The sequence below is a fragment of the Anolis sagrei genome, chromosome 11 (assembly GCF_037176765.1).
Source record: "Anolis sagrei isolate rAnoSag1 chromosome 11, rAnoSag1.mat, whole genome shotgun sequence".
NCBI lineage: Eukaryota > Metazoa > Chordata > Lepidosauria > Squamata > Dactyloidae > Anolis > Anolis sagrei.
In genome coordinates this window covers 3,016,063-3,033,660 of record NC_090031.1, presented here as the reverse complement: position 1 = coordinate 3,033,660, position 17,598 = coordinate 3,016,063, and the positions used below count along the sequence as shown (strand labels likewise).

Sequence of the window (17,598 nt, the reverse complement as noted above, 5' to 3'; positions counted from 1 at the left end):
AATATTATTTATCTATTAAATGAACTGCATGGTCTAAGATTGACATAATAATAATAATAATAATAATAATAATAATGCTCAAGATCCTGCAAGGAAGACTCCAGCAATACATGGAGCGAGAGTTGCCAGATGTTCAAGCTGGGTTTAGAAAAGGCAGAGGAACGAGAGACCAGATTGCCAATATCCGGATGCTGGAGAATGGAGAAAGGCAGGGAGTGTCAGAAAAACATCCACTTCTGCTTCATTGACTATTCTAAAGCCTTTGACTGTGTGGATCATCATAAATGGTGGCAAGTTCTTGGTGGGATGGGCATCCCAAGCCCCCTTCCCTCTCTCCTGAGGAATCTGACCAAGGACCAAGTAGCAACAGTCAGAACTGACCACGGAACAGGAGACAGGTTCAAGATTGGGAAAGGCGTACAAGGCTGCAGACTCTCCCCCAACCTTTTTAACGTGTATGCAGAACACATCATGCGAGGATGTGCGGGGCTTGATGAATGCAAAGCTGGGGTGAAAATGGCTGGAAGAAACATTAACAACCCCAGATATGCAGATGACACCACTCTGATGGCCGAAAGCGAGGAGGAGCTGAGGAGCCTTCTAATCAAGGTGAAAGAAGAAAGCGCAAAAGCCGGGTTGCAGCTAAACATAAAAAAACCCAAGATTATTGACAACTGGGAAATAGAGGGAGAAATCCTGAAATCCCCAAATCCATGACGATCGAAATTTCACACTTTTGTGCACTTAAGGAAACATATTGGAATTTCGCATCTAGGCTTGGGACCACCTGTAAGATATCTAATTAAGTATGCATATTATTCAAATACAGGATATGTTTATGCAAATGTAGGTGAAATCCCCAAATCCATGACAATCGATATTTCACATTTTTGTGTATGTAAGGAAACCTATTGGAATTTCGCACCTAGGCTTGGGACTACCTGCAAGATATCTAATTAAGTATGCACAGTATGCAAATGCAGATGAAATCCCAAAGTAACAATTAGTTTTTAAATTATCCAGATGCTTCTGTGTTTCTTTAGGCATTTTAGACCCTTATTGCATTGTATTCAAAATCTGACTAGCTTCTCTATATTCACCCCAAAGGCTTGTTTTGCCCAATGGCTGCATCCTTGTTTTGCCCTCACTTCAGCCAGGGCGGAACTGGCTTCGGCGCACGTTGTCGACGTCACCTGCACGCGACGCTCCCGCCCGTCAGAAAGCGCTTTCCTTCAGGTTGAGGCCGAGGAGGGGGCCTTCGGAGGGGGCCGCGGACATTGCTGTCTTCCGCAATGCCGGCGGGGAAGTGTTTCCGCCGGAGGAAAGCGGATTCCGAGGAGGAGGAAGATGAGGAAGACCAGCACCTCACCCGGGAAGTCCGGTCAGTATTTCCCCTCCATTTCTGGTGTTGTGAACGGCCTTCAGGCCCATTTCCAGTGGCGAAGAGCATTCGGCGCCATTTTGGGCCCGCGAAGGCTCATGGGAGTGGTAGTTCCGCAAAGGATTGGCCCGCCCTGCTTTAAAGGGACTGTCGCCTCCCTAGAACTACAACTCCCAAGCGCTATCGCGGGTCGCCAGGGCAGTTCGAATGCCATTAAATACAATGATCCCCCCCCCCGCTTTTTTGCAAGGAGAAATAGAGTAATAATCTACACATTCTATTCTATATTATCTTCTATCTATACACATTCATACACACACAGATATATATACATTCATACGCAAAATACATACCAAATAATCTATCTACATATTCTATATTCTATCTAAACACATATACATACATACACATATAGACACAATGCACACAGAATAATCTACACTTTATATTCTATATTCTTTTTGTCTATACACGTATATACACGTACACATACAGAATAATCTATCTACACATTCTATACACACATAAACATATATACATTCATATAAACATAATACATACAGAATAATCTACACATTCTATTATATATTCTATCTATGCACATGCATACATATACATTTATTTATTTAAAACATTTGTATTCCACCCTTCTCACCCTTTCGGGGAATATATAAGGGACTAAGGGCGGAGCACAGCATATACACAACAAACATTCCATGCCGGGACACAAATTCACACACATAAACATTAAAAAATTATCTCAATATTAAAATACACCATTTAAAACCGTCCTAGTCATCCGTGTAAAATCTAATTGGCCTGGACATCTTTCCTATTGCTGTTTTATTGCATACATACAGAATAATCTTATCTATACGTTCTATATTCTTTCTATACACACACATATATATATATACATACATACACATAATAAATACAGAAGAATCTATGTATTCTATTTTTTTCTATCTATACACATACATATATATGCACATATACACATACATAGACATATATACATGTACACATACATACACATAATAAATACAGAAGAATCTATGTATTCTATTTTGTTCTATCTATACACATAGATATATATGCACATATACACATACATAGACATATATACATGTACACATACATACACATAATAAATACAGAAGAATCTATGTATTCTATTTTGTTCTATCTATACACATACATATATATGCACATATACACATACATAGACATATATACACGTACACATACATACACATAATACATACAGAATAATTATCTACACATTCTATTCTTTGCTTTATTCTATTCTATCTATACATATACGTACATACACATATATCCACATACATACACATAATACATACATACATTACATATAGTAATATGATATAATAATAATAAATCCCTCCCTCAAAAGGACATAGCAGCAGACGCCATGAACACGTCTTTCAACCTCTGCCTCATAACCCGAGGATGATGGCCCTCCAAGTGCAGTGTCTTGGCAGTGGGTCTGTAAGTGCCTTTGGCCCGCATGTTCTTCCACAGTGAGAGCATCGGTTTCCAGGTGGAAGGCGGTCCCGGTCAGGGTTGGCTTGACGCGCCTTCATCATGGCACATTTCTCCCTTTCGCCTTCAATTCATGCCTCTTCGAATTCCACAGCACTGCTGGTCACAGCTGACCTCTAGCTAGAGCGCTCAAGGGCCAGGGCTTCTGTGTCTCTGCCACAGTTTTTAAGGTTGGCTTTAAGTCCCTTTTTCAATCTCTTTTGCTGTCCACCAGCATTATGTTTCCCATTCTTGAGTTCAAAGAATAGTAACTTCTTTGGGTGATGGTGATCTTTGGGCATTCAGACTAACGTTGCATTCAGTCCAGCAGAGTTGATGGCAGAGGACCATTGCTTCAATGCTGGTGGTCTTTGCTTCTTCCAGCATGCTGACATTTTCCTGCCTCTCTTCCCAAGAGATTTGCAGGATTTTCCGGAGGCAACGCTGATGGAATCATTCCAAAAGTTGAGTTTGACGTCTGTAGACAGTCCACGTTTCGCAGGCATATAGCAGGGTTGGGAGGATACAATTTAAAATTCATAGTTTAGCCTTGGCTGGATCGACCTGAAGAAGAGAGAGGCTTCGTTCCGTTTGAAATTCTGGCAGAAAGGATTGAATCTAGCCTTTGTTTTTCTCTCTCTCTTCTCAGGTTGAAACTGGAGGAAGCCAAAGAAGTGCAGAATTTGAGGAAGAGACCAAATGGCGTCAGGTCGGTGTTTTATTTTATTTTATTTTGATCCTACTTTTCTCCCAAATGTCTCATGTCGATCCCAAGGTAACACAATCCAGGAATTGCCAAAAAATTATAATTACAGCATAAGTCCACAAGCAAAAGGTATCCTTAGTAAAACTTGAGCAGGAATACAAAAACAAGAGCATAGAACACTTCCAGGATACTTCAATCCAAAACCAAGGCTTGATGTGAAAAAAGAACCAAAGAACTCAAGCCTAGCTTCTCACTTGAACACTATGGTCCCTTAAGTAAACAACTTGCTAATTAATAGGCACCCATGAAGTCATTTCTTTTCCCATTAATTCTCTCCCAAACTTTCCCACATAAACGCTCTGACCAGCGCTGCCTATTTTCCGCTCTAATCTGTAAACTAAGACTTTTGTTGATCTCTATAACTCCAGGTGTTTCTCCTGAGGACCTCCAGTATCACTTAGCTCTTTGCCCTACTCCTTATCTAATGTTGCAGTTTCTGGCTCCTCTGACTGACCTTGAAGCACTGCACTTTCCAAGTCAGGTTTCTCCCAGAGAGAACCATCATTTCCCTGACTTAGATTGTCATCACTTTGGCTCCAGGAAATACCACAGGAAAGAGAAGAAAGAGACAGAAAGGGAGAAAGAGAAGGAGAAAAGGGAGAAAGAAAGACACGAAATAGGGAAGGAGGGGAAGAAAGGAGGGAAGAAAGAGAAAGAAAGGGAGAAAAGAGAGAAGGGGAAAGGGAGAAAGAAAGAGAGATAAGAAATAGAGAAGGAGGAGAAGAAAGGAGGGAAGGAAGGGAAGGAAGAGAAAGAAACACAAAAAAGAGAAGAAAGAGGTAGGAAATAGGGAAGAAAGAGAAAAAAGGGAGAAGGAGAGGAGAAAAGGGAGAAAGAAAGATACAAAATAGGGGAGGAGGAGGAGAAAGGAGGGAAGGAAGGGAAGAAAGAGAAAGAAACAGAAAAAAGAGAAGAAAGAGGTAGGAAATAGGGAAGAAAGAGAAAAAAGGGAGAAAGGAGAGGAGAAAAGGGAGAAAGAAAGATACAAAATAGGGAAGGAGGAGGAGAAAGGAGGGAAGTAAGAGAAAGAAAGGAGAAGGAGAAAAGGGAGAAAGAAAGATATGAAATCGGGAAGGAGGAGAAGAAAGGAGAGAAGAAAGAGAAAGAAACGAAGAAAAGAGAGAAAAAAGAAAGGGGAAGGAAATAGGGAAGGAAGAGAAGGAAGAGATAGGGAGGGAGGGAACAGGGAAGGAAGATAATAAAGAGAAAGGAGAAAAAGAGAGAAGGAGGAAGGGGGGAAAGAGAGGCCGCAAATAGGGAAGAAAAGAAGGGGAGAAAGGTTAGAAAGGAAGAAAGGATGGAAAGAGAGAGAGAAGGAAGAGAAGAAAGGGGGAAAAGAGAGGGAAGAGAAGAAAGAAATGGCGGAAAAGGGGAGAAAGAAAAAGGTAAAAAATAAGGAAGGAAGAGAAGAAACAGAAAAAAAGGAAGGGAGGAAAAGAGACAGAAAAGGAAGAAGGAAACAGAGAAGAAAGGGAGAAAGAAAGGCGTTTAATTCTCCACCTTGAAATAAATCTAGCATTGACAAATGTGTCTTTTTTCCCCCAGCGCGGCTGCTTTGCTCGTGGGAGAAAAGCTACCAGAAGAGACCACTTTGGTGGTAAGATTGTGTTCAGAGACCTCAAAATGCGCTCTGTTGGGGGGAGAAATATATGCCGGCAGGATATATAATTATCTATCTATAAACAATAATAAAGTGAAAATCTGTATGTGTGTATGTGGCTGGGGTGTCCGCTTACATAGACAAGCTCCTCGGGGTTAACCTGGCATGTTGAGAGTTGTAGTTCACCCACAACTACGCATGATCGGACCATAAACAGTCCTTCTTTTTCTCCCAATTTCCTTCTCTCCTTACCAGGATGATCCTTTTAAGGTCAAGACGGGCGGCATGGTGGACATGAAGAAGCTGAAAGAACGGGGCAAAGACAGGTATCATTATTATTATTATTGCTATTATTGTTATTATTATTGTTGTTATTGTTATTATTATTATTATTATTATTATTTACGACATTTATAGAGGGGCAAGTAATATGAAAATATAATATGTTATTACCATAGCACAACATTAGTATCTTATTGTACTAATAGCACAATATTAGTATCTTATATTACTATATTGTACTATACCATTATACTGTAATATTATTAGTAATATTACATGTAATATAAAAAAAGTTATAATATCGTATTATTATTAGTATTATAATGTATTACATTATAACATTATCAATATTATATCTATATACCATATATTATATTATAATATATTATAATATATTATAATATATTATATTATATTATATTATATTATATTATTAGCCCAGTGCAGGAGATACATTTATTTATTTACTTACTTACCTACGACATTTATATGCTGCCCTTCTCCCCCCAAAGGGAACTCAGAGCGGCTTTATATATATATATATATATATATACATACAATATATTGTGTTATTAGCAAAGTACTATTATTGTAATATTATTAGTAATGTTACATGTAATATAAAATATATAATTACAATATCATATTTTTGTTATTAGTTTTACATTGTATTACATTATAATATTATCAATATTATATGTATATACAATATATTATATTATATTATTAGCCCAGTGCAGGAGACACAATTATTATTATTATTATTATTATTACTATTATTTATTTATTTACGACATTTATATGCCGCCCTTCTCATCCCGAAGGGGACTCAGAGCGGCTTACAAGTAATATGTAAACACAATATATTATATTATAACCATAGCACAATATGAGTATCATATATTACTATATTGTACTAAACCATTAGACTGTAATATTATTAGTAATATTACATGTAATATAAAATATATAATTATAATATAGTATTATTAGTAGTATTATACTGTATTGCATTATAACATTATCAATATTATATGTATATACAATATGTTATATTATATTATATTATTAGCCAGTGCAGGAGACACAATTATTATTATTATTATTATTACTATTTATTTATTTATTTGCGACATTTCTATGCCGCCCTTTCTCATCCCAACTTACAGAGCAACTTACAAATAATATGTAAATATAATATATTATTTATTTATTTATTTACTTTGCTTCTATACCGCTGTTCTCAGCCCGGAGGCGACTCACACCGGTGTACAACATAGAAAAAACACAATTCAAAACACAGTGTAAAAATACAATTCACAGTCCAGCATTATACAAAACATCGTAATTACTACGAAACCATTCAAAGTCGTCTCATCGTCCTAATCACAATCCAGTATCATTTTCCGTTGTTCCATTTCCTATTAGTAATATTGTGCTATGATAATATTATATTATTATATTATATTATTATATTATTATCATAGCACAATATTAGTATCATATATTACTATATTGTAAAATACCATTATACTGTAATAGTATTAGTAATATTACATGTAATATAAAATATATAATTATAATATAGTATTATTATTATTATTACATTATAATATTATAAATATTATATGTATATACAATATATTGTATTATATTATATTATTAGCCAAGTGCAGGAAACACTATTATCATTATTATTATTATTATTATTATTATTATTATATTTATCCACCATTTCTCTCTCAAATCGTATAGTTCTTATGGCTGCAAGTCGCTTTGGGGCCCAGTCCTGGACGAAAAGTACACATTATTGTATAGTTTGCATGGAGTTAAGCCATTGTTGTTTTCCCTTGTTTTAATCATTCTAATACTCCATTTTGGCATTTCCTGTATTTCTTCAACTTTTTCCATATATAAACATCCCAAAGAATGAGATGCATCTTATAATTTTGTATTTTTGGGATTGAAATCATGTTGCGTCTGACAGTCGATGGCGTCTTACCATTGAAGAAATACAACCTATTTTGTAAATGATGATAATAATAATAACAATTAGTATTATTACCCATTTTGTAGGATCAGCGAAGAAGAGGATCTCAACCTTGGGACGTCCTTTTCAGCAGAGACCAACCGGAGGGACGAAGATGCCGACATGTAAGCCTTTTTTAGTCCTATGCTACCATATTTAAGTGAATAACTTGTGCTATCTAACATAATGTGCACCCCTAATTTTCAAAACCTTAACCCCTCCCCCAATTATTTTTATTACAAATTCAGTTTGTAATTGCTATTGAAAAGTGGGTCATAAAAGCAATTTTTGTATTATTGCTTTATAAATAATACACATTTATTGTATTATTAGAATATAATATTATATAATACATTATTATATATATTATATATTATATTATATATATTATAATACACATCAAACTATATTATATATATAATATAATATATTATATATATAAATTTATAATATAATACATATAATATATGTTATATTATATTATTGATATAGTATATTATAGTTTGATAGGATGTATATGATAATACATATTATATAACTAGTATTTGCTGGCGAATGCAATGCGCTGCAGCAAAAACACTCTTTACAACTAAGTTTTTATTACAAATTAAATTTTACCAAAACAAAAAAAACCTTATTATGGTTACTTATATTGTTATTATTATTATATTATATATATTATAATACACATCAACCTATATTATATATATTATGTTACATATATAATATAATTTATTATATATATATATATATATATTTATAATATAAAACATATAATATATGTTATATTGTATTATAGATATAGTATATTATAGTTTGATGTGTATTGTAATAGGATGTATATTATAATACATATTATATAATAGTAGTATTTGCTGGCGAATGCATTGCGCTACAGCAAAACCACTCTTTACAACTATGTTCTTATTAGAAATTAATAAAAAACTTAATACAATTAAAAAAAATAATAAAAAACGTATTATTGTTACTTATATTATTATAATTACATTTATTAATATTATATTGACTTATATTGTTATATTTACATCTATTATTGTTATTATTATATTTACTATTATTACTACTATTTGATTTTTAAAAATTATTATAGATTTGTTTTTTGCGATGTGGAGGCTTTCTTCCGTCAAAAAAACTCTTTGGAAATTAGGATTGGTTTGCGTTGTGAAGTTGGGATTTGGAAGGCCGTTTGGGAAGCTTCAAGTTTGGGGGGAATTCATTTATAGGAGTTGTAGTTCACCTACATCCAGAGAGCACTGTGAACCCAACCAACAATGGATCTGGGCCAAACTTGCTGTGGATGATGGGACTTGCAGTACCTTCACTCAATTCTAGAAACCACTGCGACCCCCCACGAATGATGGATCAGGACCACTCTTGGCTAACAGACACCCCCCCCCCCCGCCATGATCCACTGTACGTCCTAGTGAAATTTGAAGGAGGACAGACCATGGATGATGGGATTTGCAGTACCTTCACCCACTTTGGCTCATTACTTATATTATTATCCTTATATTTTGTAATATTATATTTACTTATATTGTTGTTATTAAATTTTCTCGTTATTATATTTACTACTACTACTACTATTATTATTATTATTTGGTTTTTATATTATTATTAATATTATTGATCTGGACCAAACTTGCAGTGGATGAGGGGACTCGCAGTACCTTCACTCAATTCCAGAAACCACTCTGACCCCCATGCGTGATGGATCAGGACCACACGTGGCACACAGAACATCCCCCCCCCCCCCCATGATCCACTGTACGTCCTGGTGAAATTTGGAGGACGTACCAAGATTGATGGGATTTGCAATACCTTCACCCACTTCGGCTCATTACTTATATTATTATCATTATATTTATTAATATTATATTTACATATATTATTGTTATTACATTTCCTTTTTATTTACTATTATTATTACTATTTGGTTTTTATATTATTACTAATATTGTTGATCTGGACCAAACTTGCCATGGATGAGGGGACTTGCAGTACCTTCACTCAATTCCAGAAACCACCGCGACCCCCATGAATGACAGACCCGGACCAAACCTGCCACACAGACTCCCCACGATGCACTTTTTGTTTTGGTGAGGGTCAGGGGAGGATGGAGTGAAGATGATGGGAGTTGTTGTTGCTCTTCCTCCTTCCCAGGATGAAGTACATTGAGACGGAGCTGAAGAAGCGGAAGGGCATCGTGGAGAGCGAGGAGCAGAAGGTGAAGGCCAAGAACGCGGAGGACTGCCTGTACGAGCTGCCCGAGAGCATCCGCGTCTCCTCGGCCAAGAAGACCGAAGAGATGCTCTCCAACCAGATGCTCAGCGGCATCCCCGAAGTTGACCTTGGCATCGAGTAGGGCACCCCACAACAACCAGCCCGGGGGCTGGGGGGGGGGGTCGGCCAGCCGGGGGTGGTGCTGGGGGGGCGTTCCCAGGCCACATCAATAGGAATATGTTGTCAATAGGAGGAAGGAAAAAGAGAGGGAAGGAGGGAGGGGAGAAAAAGGGAGGAAGGAAGGAAAAGAAGGGGAAGGGGGGGCTGAAGGAAAGAAAAAGAGGGAAGGAAGGGAGGGAGGAAAAAGAGAGGGAAGGAGAGAGGGGTAAAGGGAGGAAGGAAAAGAGAAGGGAGGAGGGGCTGAAGGAAGGAAGGAGACGGAGGGAGGAAGGAAAAAGGGAAGGAAGGAGGGAGCAAGATGGGGAAAGAAGGAAGGAAAAGGAGGGAGAGGTAAAAGGAAGGAAAAGGGAAGGAGGGGCTTAAGGGGAAAAAGGGGGAAAATGGAAGGAGGAGGGGAGAAAAAGGAAGGAAGGAAGGAAAAGAAAGGGGAGGAACGGCTGAAGGAACAAAAACGAGAGGGAAGGAGGGGAGAAAACAAGGAAGGAAGGAAAAAGAGGAAAAGAGGGAAGGAGACGGAGGAAGGGAAAGGTGAAGAAAGGAGTAGAGAAAAAGGAAGGAGGGAGTGAGACGAAGGAAGGAAGGAAGGAAGGAAGGAAGGAAGGAAGAGGAGAGGGGTAAAAGGAAGGAAAGGGGATGACAGACTGAAGGAAAAAGAGAGAGGATGGAAGGAGGAGGGGAGAAAAAGGAAGGAAAGAAAAGAAAGGGAAGGAGGGGTTGAAGGGAAAAAAAGAGAGGGAAGGAAGGAGGGGAGAAAAGAAGGAAGGAAGGAAAAAAGGGAAGGAGGGAGGGGGAAAAGGAAGGAAAAGAAAGGGGGAAGGAGCTGAAGGAAGGAACGATAGAGGGAAGGAGACAGAGGAAGGAAGAAAAAGGAAGGAGAGAAAAAAGAAGGAGGGAGGAGGAAGGAAGGAAGATAAAGGAGGGAAGGGGTAAAAGGAAGGAAAAGGGGAGGAGGGGCTGAAGGGAAAAAAGGGAAGGATAGAAGAAGGAGGGGAGAAAAAGGAAGGAAGGGAGCAAGGAAGGAAAAAGAAAGGGAGGAGAGGCTGAAGGAAGGAGAGAGGGAAGGAGACAGGGGGAGGTAGAAAAAGGAAGGAAAGAAGGGAAGGAGAAAAAAGGAAGGAAAAGGGGAGGAGAGACTGAAGGAAGCAGGGAGGAGGGGAGAAGAGGAGGAAAAAGAAGGGAAGGAGGGAGAGAGGAAGGGAAAAGGAAAGAAAGACATAGGATAATAATAATAATAATAATAATAATAATAATAATAATATAATAATATGTCCTTGCTCTCAGGAAAGTCTTTGGGTCTCTTTTAAGAGAGGAAAGCTGGATTAATAATAATAATAATAATAATAATAATAATACATCCTGTTTGCTGTGACATACTGTGTTTATGTATCAATAATAATAATAATAATTTTGAGATACAAAATCCAGCATATATCTCTCATTTGCTGTGACATACCGTGTTTATGTGTCAATAATAATAATAATAATAATAATAATTTTGAGACATACTGTGTTTATGTGTCAATAATAATAATAATAATGCAAATAGGACGTGAAAACTCTCTCCTTCTTCCCGCCTCCTCCTCATCTGTTCTTTTAGGGCCAAGATCAAGAACATCATCTCCACCGAAGAGGCCAAAGCGCGTCTCTTGGCAGAACAACAAAACAAAAAGAAGGACAACGAGACCTCCTTCGTGCCCACAAACATGGCCGTCAACTACGTCCAGCACAACCGATGTGAGTCCCATTTCCGTGTTTATATTCTGGGCAAACCTTGGTTTGATGTTGTGGAAAGAAAGCAAACCGTGTGATAAGAGAGAAGGAGGAGAATGAGGAGACTCGTGGTTTTGCCGTTGTTTCTGACATCGTATTCCGTATTTTTGGGGTGTCTCCTTCCAGTTTACCATGAAGAACTGAATGCACCGGTGAGGAGGAATAAAGAGGAGCCCAAAGCACGTCCATTGCGGGTCGGAGATACGGAGAAGCCGGAACCAGAAAGTAAGTTCATTCCCTTGTTGTTGTTGTTGTTGTTGAAAATTACATTTTTATTTCCGTAAGATATATCGTTATTATATTTCTTGTTGTAATGTTATTTATTATGTCTTTTCTCATTTAAATAACTTGGGGTTTCCATACCATTGTTGTTGTTGAATTTATAACTTGGAGTTTCATTATTATTATTATTATTGCACATATTTCTTTCGTCTCTTAAATAACCTGTTTTATTATTATTATTATTATTATTATTATTATTATTATTGCTGCTGTTGTTTTACTTATTTCTTTCCTCTCTTAAATAACCTGTTTTATTATTATTATTATTGCACTTATTTCTTTCTTCTCTTAAATAACCTATTATGTTATTATTATTGCACTTATTTCATCTTTTAAATAACCTGTTATATTATTATTATTGCACTTATTTCTTTTGTCTCTTAAATAACCTATTATTATTATTGCATTTCTTTCATATCTTAAATAACCTGTTATATTAATAATAATAATAATAATATTAATGCACTTACTTCCTCTCTTAAATAACCTGTTATATTATTATTATTATTATTATTATTATTAATGTACTTATTTCTTTCATATCTTAAATAACCTGTTATATTATTATTATTATTATTATTATTATTATTGCACTTATTTCTTTCCTCTCTTAAATAACCTATTATTATTATTATTGCATTTCTTTCGTCTCTTAAATAACCTGTTATTATTATTATTATTAATGCATTTATTTATTTCCTCTCTTAAATAACCCATTATTATTATTATTATTGCACTTATTTCTTTCCTCTCTTAAATAACCTGTTTTATTATTATTATTGAATTTATTTCTTTCCTTTCTTAAATAACCTGTTATATTATTATTATTATTGAATTTATTTCTTTCCTTTCTTAAATAACCTGTTATATTATTATTATTGTTGAATTTATTTATTTCCTTTCTTAAATAACCTGTTATATTATTATTATTATTATTATTACACTTATTTCTTTCTTCTCTTAAATAACTTGTTATATTATTATTGTATATTTATTTCGTCTCTTAAATAACATGTTATATTATTATTATCATAATCATTATTATTATTATTGCACTTATTTCTTTCATCTCTTGAATAACCTGTTATATTATTATTATTATTATTATTGCTGCATTTATTTATTTATTTAACAAATGTATTTAATACCATGATTTTCGGAAGTGTATCGTCTACTGTTTACATTTTCGTTTACAGGATCTCCGCCGAACCGCAAGCGCCCGCCCAACGAAAAAGCGACCGACGATTATCATTACGAGAAGTTCAAGAAGATGAACCGCCGCTATTGAAAGCCACTTGGGTTTCTCCTCCTTTTTTTATTTTTTGGAGACGAAAATGGGAAAAACCAGGCTCTGCTTCCTGTCTTGCAAATATTAGTTTTTCGGGGGGAGGGGGGCATTTGGGATTTCTAGCATTGCAGTGTGTTTGTATACGTCTGGGTTGTGATGTTATGGACGTTGCCCCCAAAATGGCCATTAAAAAGAATTTGGAAAAAAAATAAATAGTCCAAGGTTGTACTTTGTCTGCAAGGAAACTCGTCACCGGCTCAAGGTTTGAGAGCGCGTAGACTTTGGACATTGCGCGGGGTTTGCTTTTGGGGAAAGGAAAGGGTTGCTTTTGGGCAAATCCAGAAACAAGGGAGTTCTCCTCCTCAATTCCCAGCTCCTCCTCCTCCTCCTGTCTCAGTTTATATATTCCAGGAAAAAGAAGGGACACAAATCATCATCATCATCTCCTTGGCTTCCCTTCGCTCAATTTCCTGGTAAGCAAAACCTTGCAAATTGGTCACTTTGTGCAAATGTGCATAAATATTGGAATGCAAAAGCTGGAGAAATGCAAGATGTCAATATAAATGTAAATAAATAAATAAAAATAAATAAGATTGGTGTTCAAGAGGGGAGAGCAGTGGTAGAAACACAATAATAATATTTATTATTATTGGAGTGTTGTGTGGTTTTTCATCTGTATTTCTAAATTATCTTTATTTATTTATATTATTAAATCTGTTCTTTTATAGTTGCATTATAACTCTGTTTTAATAGGTGCTTTTAATGTAATATATTTAAACATTGGAAGGTAAAACCCTGGAGAAAAGGAGGAGAGAAACACAATAATAATATTGGTTATTGGAGTGTCGTGTTGTTTCCCAGCTGTAAATTATTTATTTATTTATTTATTATTAAATAATAATGTCAACTCTGAATTATTATTATTTATATGTATTATTATTATTATTATTATTAAAACTGCCTTTATGTTATTATTATTATTAAATATGAATTGATAGAATGCAGCGATCGAATTGATAAAATAGAATGATAGAATCAATAGAATGGACTGGTAGAATTGATAGAATAGAATGATAGAATTGATAGATTTGAGTGATCAAATTGATAGAATGGAGTGATAGCATCGATGGAATGGACTGGTAGAATTGATAGAATGGAGTGATAGAATCAATAGAACGGAGTGATAGAATCGATAGAATGGAGTGATAGAATCGATAGAGTGGAATGATAGAATTAATTGAACGGAATGATAGTATTGATGAAATAGAGTGATAGAATTGATAGAATGGAGTGATAGGATGATAGAATTGATAGAATAAAATGATAGAATTGATAGAATGGAGTGATAGTCAACAGAATAGATTGATAGAATCTATAGAATGGAATGATCAAATTGATAGAGTGGAATGATCGAATCAATAGAGTGAAATGATCGAATCGATAGAATGGAGTGATAGCATCGATAGAATGGAATGATTGAATTAATTGAACGGAATGATAGAATCGATAGAATTGAGTGATAGATTGAATAGAATAGAGTGATAGAATTAATTGAAAGGAATGATAGAATGATAGAATAGAATGATAGAATTGATAGAATGGAGAGACCAAATCGATAGAATAGAATGATAGAATTAATTGAACGGAATGATAGAATCGATGAAATAGAATGATACAATCAATAGAATTGAGTGATAGAATTGATGGAACAGAATGATAGATCCAACAGAATAGAATGATAGAATCAATGGGTTAGAATGAATTAATTGATCAAATGGTAGAATCTATGGAGCAGAAAGGTGGACTAAAATGAAAAAAAATCAAAAGAATTATAGTTTTGATAGAATAGAATGATAGTATCGAAGGAGCAGAACGAAGCCGTGGCTCTGCTGCAAACCTTTGGGTTTGTTTCCATGGGAAAAAAGAGAGTATAATTAAGTGGAAAGTATTCCCGGGCCCTCCTGGCCCAGATACAGCGTCTTTTATTGGCTTGCCTTCCTGCTGGACAGTCAGGTTGAATGCAGATTTGCTGTAGTTTCAGTCACTATTTATTGTTGGAGTCTGGATGCTAGAGTGGCCATATTTATTTTCATTAAAAAGATTCATATATATGTAGTGTGTGTGTGTGTGTGTGTGTGTGTGTGTGTATATATATATATTCTATTATATATATATTCCATTATATATATATCTGGCCGGGGTGGTCCACGCCTTGGTCACCTCTAGAATGGATTACTGCAATGCGCTCTACGTGGGGCTGCCCTTGAAGACGGCTCGGAAACTTCAATTGGTCCAGCGGGCAGCAGCTAGGATGCTAACTGGAGCTCATTATCAGGAGAGGTCAACCCTCCTGTTCAAGGAGCTCCACTGGCTGCCATTTATTCTCCGAGCCCAATTCAAGGTGCAGGTGCTCACCTACAAAGCCCTGAACGGTTTGGGACCACCCTACCTGCGTGACCGCATCTCCATCTACGAACCCACACGCTCACTCCGGTCATCTGGGGAGGCCCTGCTCGTGATCCCACCTATGTTGCAAGCTTGGTGGGGACGCGGGACAGGGCCTTCTCTGTGGCGGCCCCCCGACTTTGGAATGCCCTTCCAAAAGAGCTTCGTCAGGCCCCTACTCTAGCAGTTTTCAGAAGGAACCTAAAAACGTGGCTGTTCCGATGTGCCTTCGCAGATTAGGAATCCCCATCCCAAGTCCTAGAAGCACTTTAGCACAACCAATGTTGCTGCACACTGTACTTTTAATCCTACGTTCCTCCTGCCATCTCAGCACTTTTAACCCTGTACCCCATTGCGCTGGCCGAACCAGTTTTAATAGTGTCTTGATGTATTGTCATTGTGGTTATTTTGCTTAATTGTTTTGATTTGCTTTGTTTATTGCTGTGTTATGTTTTCTATTGTATTGTGTTTTGTGGCTTCGGCCCGTGTAAGCCGCATCGAGTCCTTCGGGAGATGCTAGCGGGGTACAAATAAAGTTAATAATAATAATAATAATAATACACACACACATACACATATATACATACATGTATGTATATGTGTGTAACTTTAATTGTTTTTGTGTATTTTAACTTGATAATAAGTTAAAATTATTTCACTTATTTTAATTTTTGTATTTTGGTTTATTTTGGTTTATTTTGTTTTATTTGAATTGCATGATTGTTAGCTGCCTTGAGATCTCAATGAGGAGAAAGGCAGCATAGAAGTAAATAAATTAATAATAATAATAATAATAATAATAAATACAGGCTGACGTATTGGTATATACTTCCACACACACACATAATATATACACATATTTAGTAATAATAATAATAATAATAATAATAATAATTAGAGGCTTACATATTGGTATATACTTCCACACACACACATAATATATACACATATTTAATAATAATAATAATAATAATAATAATAATAATAATAATAATAATTAGAGGCTTACATATTGGTATATACTTCCACACACACACATAATATATACACATATTTAGTAATAATAATAATAATAATAATAATAATTAGAGGCTTACATATTGGTATATACTTCCACACACACACATAATATATACACATATTTAATAATAATAATAATAATAATAATAATAGATACAGGCTTACGTATTGGTATATGCTTCCATACATACATATAATATATATACATATTTAGTAATAATAATAATAAATAAATAAATATAGGCTTACGTATTGGTATATACTTCCACACACACACATAATATATACACATATTTAGTAATAATAATACACACACATACTGGTATATGCATGCATATATATATATATATATATATATATATATATAAAGTTGTATATGATAATAATATATATACACATACTGGTATATACAGTGCAAATAAATATGCACACACACACACACACATATATATACTACTATTAATATACACACATATACTCTTGTGTGTATGTGTGTGTGTGTGTATATATATATATATATGTGGACATATATGCTCATAATATATACACACATATACTAGTAACATACACACATATACTAGTATGTATGTGTATAGATATATCTGTATACACACAGACATATATGCTCATAATAAACACATATACTGGCATACACACATATATATATATATATACACACTGATATAGATAGTCATTTTATAGATATACATATATACATATACACACATACTGATGTGCGTGCGTGTATATATATATGTATATA

At 35.3% G+C, this 17,598-nt stretch overlaps 2 protein-coding genes across 2 annotated transcripts in view; both read left to right on the top strand.

Annotated features, from left to right (window-relative positions):
- Nucleotides 1-1,181: 1,181 nt before the first annotated feature.
- Nucleotides 1,182-13,583, top strand: C11H9orf78 (chromosome 11 C9orf78 homolog). The gene is made up of 9 exons (XM_067471782.1): nt 1,182-1,381; nt 3,579-3,638; nt 5,241-5,292; nt 5,551-5,621; nt 7,654-7,731; nt 9,791-9,988; nt 11,628-11,764; nt 11,927-12,025; nt 13,279-13,583. Exons 1-9 carry the CDS (start codon nt 1,293-1,295, stop codon nt 13,368-13,370), a joined length of 876 nt encoding a protein of 291 aa, XP_067327883.1. The 5' UTR covers nt 1,182-1,292; the 3' UTR covers nt 13,371-13,583.
- An 88-nt stretch (nt 13,584-13,671) lies between these two features.
- The window catches only part of ASS1 (argininosuccinate synthase 1), a 55,990-nt gene continuing 52,063 nt past the window's right edge, over nt 13,672-17,598 (top strand). The window contains exon 1 of the mRNA XM_067471781.1: nt 13,672-13,843. The gene's annotated coding sequence lies outside the window, so the exon portion shown is untranslated. The remainder of the gene's footprint in view (nt 13,844-17,598) is intronic.